Here is a 19,845-nt window from a genome sequence, read left to right as displayed (position 1 = left end):
CCAATAAGTCGTCCCCCAGCTCACTATACGTACCACTTCACGTGGATACGTGGGACTTCCGGTCAGCAGTTTAGGTACTGAATCCTTAAATAAGGGAAACAAAATTTTAAAAAAAGAAACACAAGAAACACATAAAAAAATAACCGAGAAGGGTTTATCCAAATTAAGCAGCAACAACTTTTGTGCTGTCATCTGAATGTGGCCTCTGCCATCCGTGTGCTGGAAACGGAGTCGCTACGTTTCCGTGGTGCGTGTATTTAGGGTTGGTGCAACTGAGCAGAAACCAGCTAGATGAGGTCATGAGCGTGTGGGCCCCAGAAGAGTAGGCGCATTTCAGTCGTTACGCTGGAGATTCGTGATAATGACACTCGTCTGGGGGAACTGGCACCTATATAATGTATCTTGATCTTTTTATTGTCCTTTGTCCACCACCGACCCTTCTCTCCCTTTCTTTTCCCCTTCCTCATCTGAAAAAAAATTTACTTGTTTGTTTTCTACCAACTTTACTATACTTAACTCTTTACAGTATTTATATCTTAGGTTTTTCATGTAAAAGAAACCATGTGATTCTTAACTATCTATCTCACGTCTGTTAACATGATGGTCTCAGTATCATTCATTTTCCTACAAATAACACGAATTTATTCTCTCCTGTGGCAGAGTAGAATTCTGTTTGGTGTGTATACCACATTGCATATATCCATGAAAGGGCATCTGGGCTGTTTTCATTGTCTAATTATCGTGAATTCTAATGCTGTAAACATGGATGTGCATTTTTCTCTAGAGAATGATGACTTTAACTTTCTGTGAAACTATATAGGAGGGCAATAGCTGGATCCTATTTTTGATGTTTTGAAGAATCTCCTTTGAGAGTTCCATGGTGGTTTCTACCTTACATATTGACTGATGGTGTAGAAGGTTCCTTACTCCACATGTCCTTGCCAGCACTTTTAGCTTTTTGTGTTCTTGATGATGGCTGTTCTCACTGGAGGGAGATGGAATCTGTTATTTTATTTTCCTCTCCCTAATGACTTAAGAGGATGCTTTTTAAGTACTTATTGGCCATTTGAAGTTCTATTTTTGAACTTTCATTTCATGTGTTCATTTTTTTCAGCTTTAATTGAGTTTATTGGTACATTTTAGGGATACAGTACAGTTACATTCATTGTTGGGATCTTGTACCTCTACATGACAAGTCTTGATTCTCATTTTTTCCCCTTACCCCTGCCCTCCCTTCACCCCCTCCTCCCCCCCTGATCTAAAAACACTTTATTTTCATCTTTTCATTATCTCACATTTTTTTCTTTTCCCTTTTTACCCTTCCCCTACCCATCCCACCTTCCCTACACCTTTAGCTCCTTTCTTCCCATTCATTTGCCCATTTTCAATTGAAGCATTTATTATTTGGGTGTCAACTGTTCAGTGTTATTTATATACTGTAGATATTCATCTATTTCAGAGGAAGAGCTGAAAGTATTTTTCCCATTCTGTATGTGGTATCTTGACTCTGCCCGTTGTTTCCTCTTCTGTGCAGAAGATTTTCAATTTAACATAGTGCCACTCCCTGACTATTAGTATTATTTCTTTTGTTATGGGAATTTTGTTATCATTCTTCACTGAGAAAATATAAAAAATATGGTCTGCAACTTCACACAGAAAGGGTCTTCTGAAGTAAACCACCTTGAATTAGCAAGTGTTGGGATGAATTTCAAGAACCGACCCCCTTATGCATGGCTCATGTTAAGGCAAGATGGATTAATTATCATTGGGAACAGTTCTGGTGGTTCTCAAAAAGACAGTCATGGAAATAATATCATGCTCCAAAATTCCACTCCTACATATATGATCACAATCTTTTCAGGTACATGGTACAGTGTAGTATTTGAAGTACTATTCATAACTGAATGAACACTTATCTCCATCAGTAGCATGGTATCTCGTCACTGGCTCCTGATCAACTACTTGGATGTTATGCATTGCCAAGAAATAAATATAAAGGTATATAGTTCATATTCCTTCGACTCACAGTATTGTTTACTGTTCATTATTTTCACAGTACTATGAATGGTAGTCTCCCGGAAATCTTCGGGTCTGTTGTAGGCGATCTCAGCATGAAGAATATCTCTGAAGTTACTGTATTCATACTCACAGGATTCACAGACAGTCCTGCACTGGAGACCATTCTCTTTTGCTTGTTTCTAGCAATTTACCTTTTCACCCTCGTTGGAAACATAGGACTGATTGCGTTGGTCATTGTGGATTCCCGGCTGCACAACCCAATGTACTATTTTCTCAGTGTGTTGTCTTCTGTGGATGCCAGCTATTCCTCAGATATCGTCCCCAAAATGTTGGTAGGTTTGGTGACTCAGAATAAAATGATCCCATTCTATGGATGTGTGACACAGTCATTTTTTGCTGTTACTTTTGGGACAACAGAATGTTTCATCTTGGCGGCAATGGCGTATGACCGCTACGTAGCCATCTACGAGCCCCTGCTGTACACCGTGAGCATGACGCCCAGGGTCTATGTGCCACTCATCATCGCCTCCTATGTTGGGGGGATTCTACACGCTGTTGTACACACGGGGGCCACTTTCAGCCTATCCTTCTGTGCGTCCAATGAAATCAGACACATCTTTTGTGATATCCCTCCTCTCCTCACTATTTCCTGCTCTGACACTCGAATCAATGAGCTTCTCCTCTTCCTCTTTGTGAGCTCCATTGAGGTGGTCACCATCCTGATCGTCCTCATCTCCTATGGCTTCATCCTGTTGGCCATCCTGAGGATGCGTTCTGCTGAAGGGAGGAGGAAAGTGTTCTCCTCCTGTGGCTCTCACCTAGCCGGAGTGTCCATTTATTACGGGACGATCCTCTTCATGTACGTGAGACCAAGTTCCAGCTACGCCTTGGAGCAGGACATGGTGGTGTCCATATTTTACACCATTGTGATTCCCATGCTCAATCCTGTCATCTACAGTTTGAGGAACAAAGATGTGAAGAGGGCAATGAAAAATGTTTTCAGGAAATTTTTGTGTGAAGGTAAAATGACTCTTTAACATCAAGCATTAATTTTTAAAAATGTGTGTACCTCATTTATCACAATTCTGTGGAAGTATTAGTTCCTGAGTCCACGAGTTCATTTAGTTCATTAGTGACTTTTGTACAAGATTTTAATTTAATTTAATTAGTACATGTTTGATTACATGATGCTAACATTCATTTAAGGTAGTAGGTACATGTACTTAACACATCTTTCTTGATTCCTTTTATTCTCTTTTATTCCCTGCCGGCCTGGTCCCCATACTGGATTGGTTGTTTTCTTCTGACCTCTGTACTTCACACCCCTCACCGCTGTCCCCTTCTGCCCTGCGCAGGTCCTAGAAGGAAATCAGAGAAAGCTCTCCTTGTGCCTCATTTCCCCGGTAGCGATGTCTCTCGGGTGAACAGTCTGGGTTTCCCTCATTTGCTTCACTTTTAACTTACGATTTTAAATATTTATTTTGTAACCTCATTTTCTCTCAAGAGTTTCACTGATTTATCAACTATAGAACAAGAGCAATCTGAGGACACAAAGTGCACCCAAAGGATATTTTCCTCAAATATGCTTAGCTAATTGAATCAATATCGGTGCACAGAATCTCCCTGTAGCATTGTTTGGCCCTCAAAAAAGGTGTTTGCATCTCTTGGAGCAGCTCTGCCCTGTGATGTCATGGAGTTTCTTTGCTCAAAAGACATTTTGAAAAACAAATTATAAATATGTAACAAGTTTATATGAAAGAATAATTTCCAACTAAAAGAAATAACATGGATGGAGCAATAGAAAAAGGAAATTTGCATAAGAAAACACTCAGTAGTACATCATGAAAGGCTTTGTGTATGTACACAGTCTTCCCACACTTTCTCATGTGTGGCTGAGCTTTCAGGAGAACTTCCTGTGAAGGACAAAGACTAGGACTGTGTTCACCTCTGGAAAGGGGAAAGCTCTTTTGGACCAGGATCATGATCCATCTGTAGAGGATCTGCATCCATAGAATTATAATTATTTTTTTAAAACATGGTATTTAAAGTAAAAACAAATTTGTGAGCGGCTGATGTAAATGCATAAAGTCAAGTGAACACCTGTGTATTAGTTATTAGGAAATACAAGTGTTTTCACTTGAGAAAACACAAGCAACAGTGCCAATACCTACCAGAACTCTAAAACTTAGTGGAATATCTGAGTTAGTGATATATATTTTTGAAATGGGTTATTTAGAAGTACAAAGTATTTTGAACACAACATGCTAGAAACTTCTGGAAGGGCCGGGGATTTAGCTCAGTGGTTCGGTGGCCTGCCTTGCAAGCACAAGGACCTGAGTTCAATCCCTGGTACCAAAAAAAAAAAAAAAAAAGAAAGAAACTTCTGGAAACTATTAACTAGCATAATATAAAAGACTGTTCCTATATTGCCTGTCCTAACCATGCTGAATTATCAAGAATGAACTTAAAAATGAGTAAAATATTTGATCAATACTTCACTAAAAAAGTCACATAGCCAACAGGTAAATTTATGCATAACCTCATTTAAATAAATGTATTCAGTTACAATCCATCTGACCTATAATCAGATGTTTTAAAAGCAGTGGTTGAAAGCTGGGCACAGTGGTGCACATCTGTGATCTCAGCCCGCAGGAGAACGGAGGAGACGGCAGGAAGTTTGAGCCCAGCCTGGCTCCACAGTGATTTCATGTCCACCTGGGGTGCAGAGCCAGACCCTGTCTCAGACAAACAATCGATAAATAAAAAACAAGCAAATACATGGCAGTCGTTCAAAGGCACTGATCACACCACAGTGCTGAGCAGACCCGAGGTCCATCCAGTTCTGTCAACTGAGCAGATGTTGAAACAGCAGCAAATCAGTGTCCAATTTTCACATCTTTCTACAGACCTAGGTGTTTATAGGATGTAGAGGATTTTTTTTTGTAGAGGATTTTTAAATCTCTCAAATATAATTCGCTATTTAGGATTCTCTAAATAGATGTTCCTGAACATTTCCACCCCCCCCAGATGACACCTGAACTAATTCCTCCCCCACATCACCTCAGTGCACCGTAACCTGCTTCCCACCTTGGTTGTTTTTCTGTTCTGGACAATTCATGGAAAGGATTCACAGGAAAAGTGGCCTTTCTTTGTGATAATTATGTAAATCTGTCAGTACCATGGAAATAAGCTCTATGGGCACAATGGGAAATGATCACAAGAAATTAATATTATGGAAACAAAATGGTAACAAGCCTTAAATTCTTATTTTACTTCAATTTTGTTGTTTTCTGCTTTTTATAATGAATGTGCTACTTTTCTCATAGAATCATACTTTTAATTGTAGAAGTTTTCATGGTGAAAGTTTTTATTATTCCATCTTTCATGAGTCAGATCATAAAACAAATATTTGTCTGGGAATTTCGACTTTACCACCTCAGTAAAAAAATAAAAAAATAAATCCAGTCAGACATTTATTGAATGTAAACATTATTCTCTACAAATATATACAACTCTGTGTCAATGGAACAGTACATAAATAGAGCTGAGCTACAGTTTAGAATATCATGGGAGGACATGTTTATGCCCTTCTTCTGGGACTTGCAAGGGAAAAGGTGAAATCCTTTCCTCATTAGCAGCTTGCACTTTTGTCCTTGGGGTCTCGCCCAGCCCAGGGATCTTCCCTGGAAATGGCTCTCTGAGGACGAGGGAGGCAGCGCTGTTCTGAGGGCTCATATGGGAGGCACCTGGGCCATCAGCCTCCTGGACGGAAGGCCTCCCTGCTCTGGTCATGGTCACAGTCGCTCCCTGGGATTCTTTCCAGACCAGACGTCCTGGTAATGCATCCATTTAATCAAGATGGGAACAAAATTTTTAGAGTGATTTAATGTGCCTTGCTCATGAAAAAGAATGCACAAAAACATCAAAGTAACATATCAAGGAAAGCAAATATCACAGAAAGTGTCAGCTTCTTATATTGTTATCTTATTTCTGTAAAAAACTTGAAGTTTCAAAATTTTTCTAGGTGGATGATATTGTGTTTATTTTCATAGTAAGTATCATTTTTAAAATTGGAGAGTTTTGGATGAGATAAAATGAAATAGGAATTTTATCAGGAGAATATGCAAATATGTACATGTAAAACTTATCATAAGCAATATTAGTACAGTATTTATAATTTGCAAATCTAAAGATGATAAAGCCAAAATGTATAAGTAATGAGCATATTTTGAAAATCGTTCTGTGGAAGAAATTTGACTTTGAATGATCAAGTTAGGAAAGCACACTGGAACTGGAGTTGCAGAATTGTCCCTCTCCCCCTCCCAAAACTGGGAGAACATTTATTTTGACTGAATTTTTATTTTGATTATTTTACTGAAAGAAAGCACGTACTCCTAGCCAGCCTCTCACTGCCCCTGGTCTCCATCTCTCATGTTCTGGTGCAAGGGCTTCTAAGTCCAGCTCAGGGCCAGCTGCCTTCCACCCAGCTGTGAAGGAGACCCGTCCTTGGCCTCCTGCTGTAGGTCCACACCTGCATTTTCCTCTGGGAGGCAGACGGCCTTTGTGGACAGAGCCTTCCTTCCTGTCTGGTCACCTGAGTGGAGGAGGAAGCAGGTGTTCACGCTCTACCTGGAGGAGGACGTGGGAGCAGCAGCCTATCTCTTAGAGCATCTTAGTATCATCTTAGGAGTCATTTTAGCCATTCTGTTTTGATCTCTTCAGCAGGTTTATAATCTTAATGTGTTTGAATTACATTCCCTAAAAAGTGGCATTTACTTATACTTAACATCAAATGGCATTCAGAACTAAATAACGAAAAACAGTATACTAAATTTTTAAACATAGATTTTACATCCTCTGTCATGTTTGCTAAGACAAGTTATAAACACTGTGAGCACACCCTCCTGAGTACAAGCCCCTTGGAGAATTCCAGAATGTAGATGTAATTTCTCTGCTTTCACAAGTTATGTTCTGTTCCTTTCTTATGATCTAAACATATAGCAACATAGTAACCATAAAAAATTCACATGTGGGTTAAATGTGTTAATACATGGATACATGTGGAATGGAATCATATGTATGCTACAGCCATAGGATAGAAACTCTTCTTATATCGGAGTCAAATGTCAATTTGCACCTGTATCTCTCTATGAAAATGGAATTTTTCCCTTACTGTTCAGTAAACTTTCTGTCCACTTCTAGAATTGCTAAACTAAGCATAAATTGGTATAACTATAAATAACCCATCCACACAAACAAAACCTTTTTGCAGTCACTCAAGCTAAGTATCGCTTTGACCATTCAACAGCAGGACACCATGAATACAAGGAACTCCACCAGTGTGGCTGACTTCATCCTCACTGGGCTGACGGACTCTGCAGAGACACAGCTGGTCCTCTCCGTGCTCTTCCTCCTGATTTACCTGATCACAGTGCTGGGGAACTCAGGGATGATATTGATCATTCGCCTGGATCCCCAGCTGCACACCCCAATGTACTTTTTTCTCACTCACCTGTCATTTCTCGACCTCAGCTACTCAAGTGTCTTCACCCCTAAAACCTTACACAACTTACTGACTTCCACCAAGAGCATCTCCTTCCTGGGCTGCTTCATACAGATTAATCTTTTGACCCTCTTGTGTTCTACTGAGTGTTTCCTTCTCTCCTCCATGGCCTATGATCGCTATGTAGCTATCTGCTGCCCCCTGCACTATCCAGTCATTATGTCCACAAGACTGTGCCGTGCCCTAGTTACTGGGTCCTATATGCTCGGATTTATAAATTCCACTGTGAATGCGGTTTGCATGAGCAGACTTCATTTCTGCCAATCTAATGCCATCCAGCACTTTTTCTGTGACACATCCCCTATTTTAGCACTGTCTTGCAATGACACTTATGAAATTGAAATCATAATATTTGCTTTTGCTGGATCCACCCTAGTGCTGTCCCTCATCACCATATCTGGATCCTATCTGTCCATCCTCTCCACTATCCTCAAAATTAATTCCACCGCTGGAAAGAAGAAAGCCTTCTCCACCTGTGCCTCCCACCTCCTGGGAGTCACCATCTTCTACAGCACTATGATCTTCACTTACCTAAAACCAAAGGAGTCCTACTCCTTGGGCAGGGATCAGGTGGCTTCTGTGTTTTACACGATTGTGATCCCCATGCTGAACCCTCTCATCTACAGTCTCAGAAACAAAGAGGTGAAACGCGCTGCCCTGAGAGTCCTACGGAAGAGAGTGAGCAGCAAGCATTTAATATCACAGTGAAGGGAAGCGTTTACAGTCTTTTCATTGTCCTTTGGAGAATTTTGTTGGTTTCTCTCTGAAAGCTGTTGTATCACATTGTTCTGCTCGAGTTGCCCTTACTTAACTAAGTGTGATCTTGGACAGTGCGTTGAGCTGTATTTTAGAAATTCATACTGTAAGTGGCAATATGTTAAATCCGTTGGCTGAATACATGTGGTGTTAAGGGTAACTGCTGTGCAAAAGAAGAAAATATGCTTTCCAGTCACATTGGAAAAAAGGGGCTTAAGGTGTAGGGGAAGTGGGAAAGGTGGGGAAAAGAAAAAATATAGGAAAATCTAAAAATCAAACAAAAACTTTGTTCATAGGGAAGGGTGGAAGGGGAGAAGGGAGGCCAGGGGTATGGGGAAAATATGAGAACCAAGATCTGTCATGTAGAGGTACAGGATCCAAATGATAAATGGAACTGTACTGTATACTAAAAAAGTACCAATAAACTCAAAGAGAAAAATAAATTAATAAATAAAACAATCACACCGTTTTCGAGCTTTCTCTGATTTTACCAAATTTCATAATAAAACAGAAATGCATTTTTTCATAGGTCCCCATGTTTATAACATAGAGAATAAGGGCAGTGTAATTAGTAACAACTGCTTTCAAATCTGACATTCAAGCATTTGGATTCTAGATCTGGAAGCTTTTTAGTAAATGATCCTTATTGATTTACTGAAATGTTACAACTAAATCCCCTCAACTGGACTAGAATATAATTCCATCATCATCTGATCAGGAGGTGGTTGTAAAATTTTAGGGTGGTAAAAATAACTGTTGCCCATTCTTATCAGAAGCCTTGAATTCTTAGCATATTTTGGGAAGCAGCTGCACTCACCACTGTACCACCGACACTAATGCCTAACATATTTGACTGCATACCCTTTTTGAAAGTTATTCCTCCATGTTTTACCAAGTCCTTTTGTTCAATTTAATTGGCCAACATACAAAATTGTAACAGGAAAAAAAAAAGAAGCTAGTAGTTACCCATTTTAGAGTCACAATAAAGTAAAATATTAAAGTAGAATTAAGTCCTAGGAAAGTGACCTATGTTAAAGTTAGAACGATTTGGCAAATAATGAAAATTATTAAAGAAAAGAAAAATGCAACAGCAATTTTTGACAGTTCTGCACATGTTCTTTTATTTATTTGTTTGTTTGTTTATTTATTTATTTTTTGTGCTGGGGATCTAACTCGGGTCTTTGCACTGGGAGGCAGGCCACCGAACCACTAAGCTAAATACCTGGCCCAATGTACATGTTCTTTTAAATAAATGGTTTGTAATAAATATATATATTTCCATTTGATTTGTCATTTTCTGTGTAATTGTTGCTGCTTTCTGTATTCACTTAAATATTTAAGACCTAATAATCTCTTTGTAATTGAAATCTGCCTTATGAACACATTCTCAATATATGGGAAAAACTAGGACTCCGACTGTGTGAGGAGTTGGACCTGAAACGCTGTGAAGTCACAGAGCACAGACCCGCGTGCTGTGCCCTGTGTGAGGCGTGGACCTGCTCACCTCGGCTCAGCACAGCTCTCTGAGACCTGAGAAGAAGCTTCAGCCACAGCTTCTTTGCCCATCTGCTGATGTCTGTGTGGCTGTGATAAAGTACGGAGCAGTTTGACTCCTTTGTTTTACATTTTTAGTAGTGAAAAGTTGGGGGGAAAAGGATATATGATGAATTTAAAATATTGTATATGCTTAGGTCAAGTAGAGAAATAAAATCTTTTTTTTAAAGATTCTGTGCAATATATAATTGCAGGTTTAAATTTCTCTTTCTTGTTTTAAAGTTATTTTATAATGTATTGTTTCATTTTTCCAGGTAAACTACTTATGCAAAATTTTTAAAAAACTATTATATGGATTGTTTTAATCTTAGCATATGATTATATGAAATATTTTGTCTTGAAGTGTAAGTTAGTTTTCCTAAAATTATATTTTATTGTTTAGAATGTGTAAAGTTACCTGCAGGATCTCTCTTTTTTAAAAAATTGGGAAAGTGTTGAAGTTTTAGCAACTCAAGTCCATTAATTTTTTCAAATCTTTTAAATGTGTACAGCATAACTCAAATATCTGAGTCTTACAAGTAAATTATAATATCCTATGTATTATATAAAATTATTATTTATTCTTACTTTGTTATTTATGTTTTTAGAATCAACCTTGAATGTATTCCCAATTGTTTTCCCTTGCAATTAGAATTAGGATTTAATAAACATGTACTGTTCCATATGTTTTCAGGATCAAGATTCATCAGAAATGTCTCAGTGATTTAATATAGTTATGGGTTCCTCTCCACTCCATTTTATAACATGTACTTTTACTTTACTTTCATTTTTATGCATTTCTGTGATTTTGACAAATTATGCTATCATGTTTTTGCGAGTAAATCAATCTGTTGAATTCAGAAGTTGGTAGACAACATTTAAGTCACAGAAATTCTTAAATTTTAATTAAATTAGGACCTATTTGATTTACGATATAGGCTAGAGAACACTTATATCATATTATTAACTAGGCATAATATAATTCAATGACATTCAGAAACCTGTCAGCTATATTTGTAACAGCTTAATTATTTTCTTACATCATCACAGAGCTCATGTGGTAGAAGATATTTGTCTGAAATAATTTAAGATATTATCATGGAATTTAGGGTGCCAGGTCAGAATGCTATATGATAGAAATATGATTTTTAGAACATCATAATACACTGCACCAAAATAGGAACAACAATTTTTTCTTCCAAATTATTCACATAGCAATAATAAAGAAACAATTTTTATACATACACATATATATGTGTGTGTATATATATATAAACACTTAGGTGCATGTAACTTCATTAAACAAACACACAAACACACTACTGAACATAAAAAAAAATGACACAGCCATAGTGAAAGACTCAGCGCTCCATTCTTACAAAGAGATCAACTGAAAAACTGTAAAAAGATGCGTCAGAGCTGACACACACATTGGAACAAGTGGAATCTACAGTCATATGGACAGTGCTCCACAGTACCACAGCAGAATACACATTACTGTCAGGGTGCATGGAGCTTCTCCACAATAAAACACACAGAGCTTCATAAAGCCTACTCAAATAAATGCGAAAGAATCAGAGTCATCTCATTGTTATTAGCAGAACATTGTACACTGAAATTAGAATAAAAGCAGAAGAAACCACAGAAACTTTACAAACACCTGGAAGTTAAATAATAGACTGCCCAACACGCTGAAAAGATCATGTCTGACCAAGGTATTTTCATCGTAGTGATTTAAGAACGGTTCAGCACACGTAATGAATAAATACGTTACATCACATACAGAGAAGCAGGTCTGAAGCCACATGATCTTCCTTATAGACATAAAAAAGCCTTTACAAACTTTAATGCCTCTTCATGAGAAAAAATAACCTGAAGTAAAAAAGGACAGAAGAACTGCTCCTTAAATTGAGCAAAACTCACATCACACAACACGGGGATGACTGAAATCGGTTCCTCTGATGTCGGGAAGGAGACAAAGGTGCCCTCTTGCCACTGTGAGACTAGGACTGGAACTTCACCAGGATAATTAGGGAAGGAGAGAAATAAGAGGGCTACAGGCAGGAAAGGAAGATGACAGATTATCCCTGCCTGCCAGACCTAGAACCCTTTATACGGAAGACACTAAAGTTCCAGCAGAAGACCTTGAGATCTGATGAAAATAAAGTCAGGAAAATTGCAGGATGTAAATGCAAAACATAATTCATCCATAGCTTTCTTCTACACCAACAGTGATCCTGCTGCAGAAGGAATCCAGAAAACAGTGCTATTCACAGTAGCTTCAAAATACAAAGAAAAGTACTTAGGGAGTGACCCAACTGGCAAAGATTCAGACTTCTAAAAACATAACTACGGAAAGAATTTAATATGATTCTCCTATCTGAAAAGACATTAGTTCATGGATAGATAGAAATCACACCAATAAAGTGGCTCTATTACCATAACTGATGTGGAATTCAGTGTGATCCTCAGGACAAAATCAACAACATTCTTCACAACACTAGACAGCACAAACATAAATACATAAGGAAGCACCAAAGACCTGGAAAACCTCCAGCTTTCCTGAGCCAAATGAGCAACACCGGGGGAGTCACCCTAGCTGATCTCTAATTACACCGAGAGACCAGAGAAGCAAAACTCTGCTGTATTCTGTCAGAACAGACGTGCATGTCGGTGGTTCAGAACGGGAACCACAGGCACCAGTGCAGGCAGCTGTAGCCATCTGATCCTGAGAGAGGCAACAAAAATGAAGGATGAAAAACTCACAGCTTCTTTAGTAAATGAGGCTGGAAATACTGGATGTCTAGAGGTTGAAAATAGATTCCTATCAATTTCCCTGTGATCAAAGCAAAACAGATCAAAGATTACAGAGGGAGATGGGGGCAGATCTGAACACTTTGAAATTTTTGAGGGAAAGTACAGAAGAAATACATGAAGCCACGGACACATGAAAAGCCTCCCTGAGTGGGACCTGATGACTCAGGAAATCATGTCAAGAATCAAACAAATGGCACTGGGTCAAAATAAAATATTCTGCAAGCAAAATAAACCAATCAAAGAGATCATCAACAGAATAGATGTCTCATTGCTAGCTCCTTTTCCATCAAAAGATAAATGTTTATAATATGGAAGCAACTCAGAAAAACTAAAAACCAATCAAACAAAAAGACCAATCAACAAATGAGACCAATCAATAAACTGAGTGAACAATTCTATATAGTAATAATAATCATATAATAATTGTATAATAATTTCAGTAAATCCTGTGTTCCAGGTAAGTCTTCAGGCCTCAGGGCACAACTCTGAGCTCCCGCACATGCATTACCTGTTGTTATGAATGTGACAGCACCAGCACATCGGCAGATCTGAATCACAACCAAGTTCTCATCATCAGAACGAGTAAAATAAACCTATTAAGTGGTCAGAGAGGGCAGGTGTACAGAAACAGTGGAAATCAAAGAGCAAACTTAAATAAGGGGAAGGTAACTGAGCTCTGGAATGAAATTTTATCAACTCAAATTGGAAACCATGCCATTGTTTATCGTTCTATTATGCTAACTTGGAAAATAACCACTGATGCACAACCACTTTTCATCAACATTGGATTTCCACAATGTTGCTAGATAAAAGGAGCACCTGAAAATTTGCAGGTTAACTGAATATCAGTTCTACCTGAATTTGTGAACAATTTTAACCATACTGTGTTAGATATAAATGCGTTCATCCTACTTTTTGTGTTCACCTTCTAGTTTCCCAGCTAATGTCTATTTTTCTCCATCTAAGCAACAACACCTTGATATTCCAGATCATTTGGACCACAACATTTCCTAAACAATCATGGGACCCTGGAAGGAATGGTGGAAATTCAAAGAATTATTCTAGAATGCTGGGAAGTTTGGATTTTATACAGAAGTAAGACTTGGAAATACTATTGAAGTAGGTTATTACTTTATGCCAGAAAAACTCTCTTATTATACCTTGAAGTGAAAAATAAATTTAAAGAAGCTCCAGTTTGAATGGCTTGATTTTCCAACATGAAGTCATGTCCACAATACCATCCGTGTTGTGTCTGTGAACATTGCATGGCGTTGATGTTGGAGAAGTTGTAAGGATAGCTTCTGCTGCCAAGCATTCCTTGTTCCAAGACATCTGGGGGATCTACTTTGTACAGCTGATCACAAGAAAATAGAAAATGAAAACAATAGAATATTATTTTGAATTTCAAATGCACATTTACAATCCATCTCTTGAAGCACTGGTGTTTGGTTGCTATGTTCTCAGGCCGTTTATCCTGCGAAGTCTCGGGATGCTCACACCTTTTCTATGATATTGAGCTGGATCAAAGAGAAGTATCTACAATGAGAGCCTCTTCCTGTGAAGGGACCGTGAACCACACATCACTTCAGCCAAATGAAGCCGAGGAAATGTGGGTTTAACTGAAATGAGACTGTGTCGATAGTCAAGGCCTTGCCTCTTCGGTGTAGATGCTGTGGACTGAAATACAATCCAAGGAAATCCCTCATAGATCAGGACACACAGAAGAGTAGGAGCTGAGAGAGCACCGGAAACAAAGGACCAAGGATCAGCATCCAAGGGAGCTGCTCTGAGTCTTAGAAAAGCCATACAGAGGAGCCAGCGCAGATTAGTCTCCCTGTGTAATTTGTGGGTTTTCTTTGTCCTTGAGTACAGTCTTAATAACAGTTATGTGCAGCATCAGTCTGTTTTGAATTATTTGGATTCAAATTTGCAGACTGGACCAATTTCTGTGACCAGGCAGGAGAAAGGTCAGTTCTCAGTTAAGAAGAAAGTCTGGAGTTTTGACTCAAACTCTTCAAAGGCACATACAGAGGCCCAGCGTTATGTGAATATGTCGGGAAAGTGGGGACCATGGCAGTAGCATTGTGAAAAAGTGGAAGTGAAGAGTGAGGAATTTTAAATTTGTAGTGGGTGCTGGAGAATTATGACCTATATGAGGATAATTCAAGCAGTACAATTTTAGGATTATGAGCACTATTTGGGTCAATAACCATCATTTCTAAGGATTACTTAAAATCACATTATTCAAAGCCTCACTTTATGTATATATATACATGTTCATATATAAATTCATATATATGTGTATATATATCAGTGACTATATAGCAGCATTGACTGTATAATATACATGTTTGAACATATATGTGTACACTGATAATACAAGACATTTCTCACATGCTGTCCTAAAGGGCTAATTAATACTTAATTGGAAAATATTTTAGGACTCCAAGCAGTATGAACTAAGAACAAGATTTTCTCTCTAGGTCTGACCACAGGTAAAGCCAGAATTATTTTGGCTTAAAATTCAAAAATGCACTATAGTTATAAATTAATTTCTCTCATAATTTTCTCATCACCTCTTTGGCATCTTTGTTTCTCAAACTGTAGATGACTGGATTCAGCTTGGGAATCACAATGGTGTAAAATATGGATACCACCATGTAGTGCTCCATGCATGGCTGGAACTCAGTCTCACGTATGTAAAGAGGATCATTCTGTGATAAATGGACAATCCACTTAGGTGAGAGCCACAGGAGGAGAACACTTTCCTCCTCCCTTCAGCAGAACGCATCCTCAGAACGGCCAACAGGATGAAGCCATAGGACATGAGGACGATCAGGATGGTGACCACCTCAATGGTGCCCACACAGTAGAAGAGTAGAAGCTGGTTTGTGTGGGTATCAGAACAGGAGATAGCCAGAAGTGGAGGGATGTCACAGAACACGTGCCGAATTTCACTGGATCCACAGAAGGACAGGCTAAACGTGGCCACAGTATGTACCGTGGCATGTATAATACCACCAACATAGGAAGCAGTGATCAGTGGAACAGAGACCTTGGGTGACATCCTTACTGAATACAGCAGAGGGTTGTAGATGGCCATGGAGCAGTCATAAGCCATTGCCGCCAAGAGAAAGCACTCTGTGGTCCCAAAAGTAACAAAGAGAAGCATCTGCATTGCACATTCAGGAAGTGAAATGGTTTTATCCTTGATCAGAAAAATGACCAACATTTTTGGGGTGACAACTGTGGAGTAGCAGGCATCCAAGAATGATAACACGCTGAGAAAATAGTACATGGGTTTGTGGAGCCGGATATCACTGATGACCAAAGATACCAGACCCAAGTTTCCTACCAGAGTGAAGAGGTAGACTGCCAGGAACAGGGAAAACAGGAAGACTTGCAGGTCATGATCATCTGTGAAACCGGTCAGGATAAACATGGTGACTTCAGTCCTGTTCCCCAAATGAATCACGTGGGAATCCATGTCTTCTGCCGTCTCTGACCTATCAATTCTTATTTATAAGTTCTAAAGGCAATGCCTGGTGAAACAGAGTCCGGCATTTGTGTTGTGGTGGAAAGGCAAGGAGAAATCCGAGTCACTGAGGACATACACAGGGATGACTCAGCCTGTCCCGAGAGGATTCATTACTGTGATTGAATGAGGTGAGGAGCTGTTGTTATTCAGCTGCCGACTGATGCCTCTCATGAGCAGAATCTTCCCATCTCCGTTGCCGGCTTTCCACTGTTTCTCTGAGATGTTCTCAGCTGCCCTCCTATTTCCTTATGTCAAGGTTCACAAAGATTCAACGCTCACCGCGGGTTCCATACAGAATCGATAGAACAACTTTCCTTGCTGCTCTCAGGTTTGTGCACGGAACAGCCACACTTACAGTGTCACACAAGCAACAGAAGCCAGGTGAGGATTATTGAATAGACTTTCTAATTTGCTAGAAAATACCTTTCCGTTTTCTGTGGATTTTAGGCCTTTTAAGTTGACCAAGAAAAGGATTGGTGGAGTTCGTGTGGACAGAAGGATCCATCTGAGCCTTTTATTCCATGTAAACACAAGAATTTCAGCTTCTGGAAGTTGTAGTTCAGCTGCTGGTTCATGGGCTACAGAAGGTGTGTCCTGAGGTGGGTGTGGGGGACCTGACCTTTATGAGGACACATTCAGCTTTTCTTCAAAACTTTCTTACCTTCCTCGCTCTGCATTTTCGTGTCAACTTCGTTATCGCTCTGCACTTCCTTTCGCTGCTCTGCGCTTTGTTTTTACCACCATGCCTGCTCTGCACTTTCTTTGGGGCCAGGCTGGACTGAATAATACTTATACAGTGCTATGTTGGTAACCAGCACACAAGTAAGCTTCACAATGAGTGTGCAGTCTGTCTGTAGGAAGCTCCACGATTACGTGTGCGAGGGGGAAGACAGCCACGTTCGTGCTCCTGTGGGGAAGATGGCTGGATCGCATTCATGGCCGAATTTGGAGTTCATCACCAGAAGCAAAATTTTGCTGAATGCTTCCATTCATGAACCAAGTTGCTTATGAACAGAAGCACTCACGAATTGAGACTGCTGTGCATCTACCACGTGGCCCAGCGCGCCCTCTCCAGTGGATACACTTACGGAAAGGAAATGGAATCCGTATGGGGCAGAGGGCAGGAGACGTCCACAACTCCATATTCATTGCAGCTCTCTTCACCAAGGTGGGAGCTGGAAGACGCCAAAGGGTCCGTTAAATACTGACAGTGTGATGACAATGCGTACATGTGTACAGTGGAGTGCTGCTCACCAGAAACACGAATGAATCCTATCACTCATGACAGCGTGGATGGAGACGAACAAACCAGGCACCTGCTGCCGGGCGCGACACATGATCAGTCCCACGTGGAATAGGAACATTGGTCTCCTGAAGTGAGAGTGGAATTGTGATTCCCAGAGTCAGGACAGCAGCCAGAGGGAGAAACGCTGCTCAATGCAAGGGACGCTACACTTAGACAGGAAAATGGATCGCTGGGCCAGAAAGGGGTAAGGAACTGAAAAATGTAAACACAGAAGGAACTGTGAATGCGTCATCAAGGAGAAATGATTCTTGACAGTCTGATTTCCAAAAAGGCCTCTCTTGTGATTCTAATGCACCCAAAGTTTGAGAATTCTTATACTTGATCAATAACCCCTTTCTATTTTATTTGTTTGTTTATTTTTGGTACCAGGCATCAAATTCATGACCTTGTGCTTATGAGGCAGGCACCAGGCCACTGAGCTAAATTCTCAGCCCAACAACTCCTCTTTTACTCAAAATAATTTATGTTCATTTTCCATACCTAAGACAATACAGTCTTCTAGTGTTTCTTGTACCGGGTCCCTTAGATATTCCTGAGGGTCCGCCACTTCTTTTTCTTTTTTATCTTTACCATGCTGGTCAGGCTAGCCTTGCACTCGAACCTCAGAAGTAGTTGAGATCAGAGGCCTCTGCCCTCATGCCTGGTAAAGCTTTATTTTAGAACTAACTTTCTTTCTTTCTTTTTTTCTTTCTTTTTCTTTCTTTCTTTTTCTTTCTTTCTTTCTTTCTTTCTTTCTTTCTTTCTTTCTTTCTTTCTTTCTTTCTTTCTTTCTTTCTTTCTTCAGTGCAAGGAATAGAACTCAGGACCTTGCACTTGGTAGGCAGGCACATTGCTGCTGAGCTACATCCCTGGTCTTTGCTTTTTGTCAAGACTTGCTATGGCTGGCATTGAACTTTCTACCTTCCTGCTTCAGTGTCCCAAGAAATTGGCCTTACAGACCTGTGCCACCATTCCTGTACAGGGGATCAAACTTGGGACCTTGAACTTGGGAGGCAGGCCACAGCACCACTGAGCTAAATCCCCGCCTCAACACTGTTAAGAAGTAGGAAGTGAAGCTGGCACCAGCAGGCCTGCGCCCATGGAAAAACAGCCGTGAGGATGATGAGGCTCCCAATTTTCATAGCCAATGTGTGGAACCCTGCTGCTGTTCGCCTCCTAGAAGATGAATTGGATGAAGACATGCATCAAAAAATTGGGAAGGAAATGAACCTCCCGAAACTGCTTTTATTCGAAAACTGCAATCAACAGACAACTTTACACAAAGCTCCTGCTTCGGACTGAGGTCGTTTATACCAGCGAGTGAGGTCCCTCTCTGTGGCCACCCCACCCTGGCTTCTGAGGCCCTGCTGCTTTACAAAATAACCTGTGTCACTCAGAGTGGGGAACTAAAGGGCAGAAGAGGGGAAGATGGGATCGTCCTGGACCTGCCTCTACCCAACCCAGCCCAAGGAACTCCGGGAGGTGGAGAACTTGGCAGAGGCGGCCGCAGGCTCCTGGCTGGTCCAGGACGTCTGCTGTTCCCCAGTACTCGAAAGCTCCTTGTCCGGCTCAGGGTTCTTATTTCTGGACCCTGAAAGTGAGCGCGGAGAATCGGACACAAGTGGAGATCATGTGGGGGCGAAGGACTCACTCTCACGCTCAGAGGAGACCCGCCGGGCCGGCCGAAGCGCTGATTTCTACTCCGGATACTGTGCACCATGGGTCTGTGTGGCGGGAGACCCCTTGGCGGGGTCCGCCCGCACTGTTCTCAGCAGCTACTGAGGAAGAAAAACATTCATGCACTTCTGTGTTCCCCCGAGGAAGAGGACTGGACATTTCCCCGTGCCCGACGGAAGCGTGGTCCTGGAAGGGACGTTGACGGCCTAGGGGCGGTCACGCAGGACGCCGCTGTCTGCATCACGTTGTTTTCGGGGTACCAAGAAACCGAGGGGCCTACACAGCGCCTCGCTTGCTTCTCATGCCAGACGTAGAAAGCCTTGCTAATGAGGTTTAATCACCAGAGCAGGCTAATTAACTAACGCAGCTTGGGTCCCACCCACCAGTGTACTTGATGTTTCTTTCTGGTGCCAGGGCTTGAACTCAGGGCCTTTGCCGTGCAAGGAAAGTGCTCTGGTAGCTGAGCCGCATCCCCAGCCCTTCCAGAAGGCTTTTGAATGTGGGTAGTCAGTAGCAGAGAATGCTGCTGTCACTTCTTTGATTATGACTATCAGAGAAAGGGAATACCTACACTTATGAAGAGTGAGGTTTCAACTTAGCCGTGAAAACCGGTAGAATATTTTTGCGGTCATCTTAGAGACTCAGGGATTATGTGGA

The 19,845-nt window shown here is 40.6% G+C and overlaps 2 protein-coding genes and 2 pseudogenes across 2 annotated transcripts; 3 read left to right on the top strand and 1 right to left on the bottom strand.

Annotated features, from left to right (window-relative positions):
• Nucleotides 1-2,078: 2,078 nt before the first annotated feature.
• Nucleotides 2,079-3,056, top strand: LOC104868414 (olfactory receptor 141). The gene has a single exon (XM_010633172.3). It carries the CDS (start codon nucleotides 2,112-2,114, stop codon nucleotides 3,054-3,056), a length of 945 nt encoding a protein of 314 aa, XP_010631474.1. The 5' UTR covers nucleotides 2,079-2,111.
• Nucleotides 3,057-7,336: 4,280 nt separating this feature from the next.
• LOC104868413 (olfactory receptor 8H1) lies at nucleotides 7,337-8,290 on the top strand. Its single transcript, XM_010633171.1, has one exon. It carries the CDS (start codon nucleotides 7,337-7,339, stop codon nucleotides 8,288-8,290), a length of 954 nt encoding a protein of 317 aa, XP_010631473.1.
• Nucleotides 8,291-15,246: 6,956 nt separating this feature from the next.
• On the bottom strand, nucleotides 15,247-16,175 carry LOC104868330 (annotated as a pseudogene).
• Nucleotides 16,176-18,633: 2,458 nt separating this feature from the next.
• Nucleotides 18,634-19,293, top strand: LOC104868329 (annotated as a pseudogene).
• The last annotated feature ends 552 nt before the right edge of the window (nucleotides 19,294-19,845 follow it).

Source organism: Fukomys damarensis, unplaced genomic scaffold (genome assembly GCF_012274545.1).
Source record: "Fukomys damarensis isolate Sample0158 unplaced genomic scaffold, DMR_v1.0_HiC HiC_scaffold_27, whole genome shotgun sequence".
NCBI classification, from domain to species: domain Eukaryota; kingdom Metazoa; phylum Chordata; class Mammalia; order Rodentia; family Bathyergidae; genus Fukomys; species Fukomys damarensis.
Note: the sequence above shows the minus strand (reverse complement) of the source record. Positions and strands in the feature narration are given on the sequence as shown.

Bases quoted from the DNA above. Each gene is read 5' to 3' on its own strand.
- LOC104868413 (XM_010633171.1), top strand. From the start codon at position 7,337: ATGAATACAAGGAACTCCACCAGTGTGGCTGACTTCATCCTCACTGGG.
- LOC104868414 (XM_010633172.3), top strand. From the start codon at position 2,112: ATGAAGAATATCTCTGAAGTTACTGTATTCATACTCACAGGATTCACA.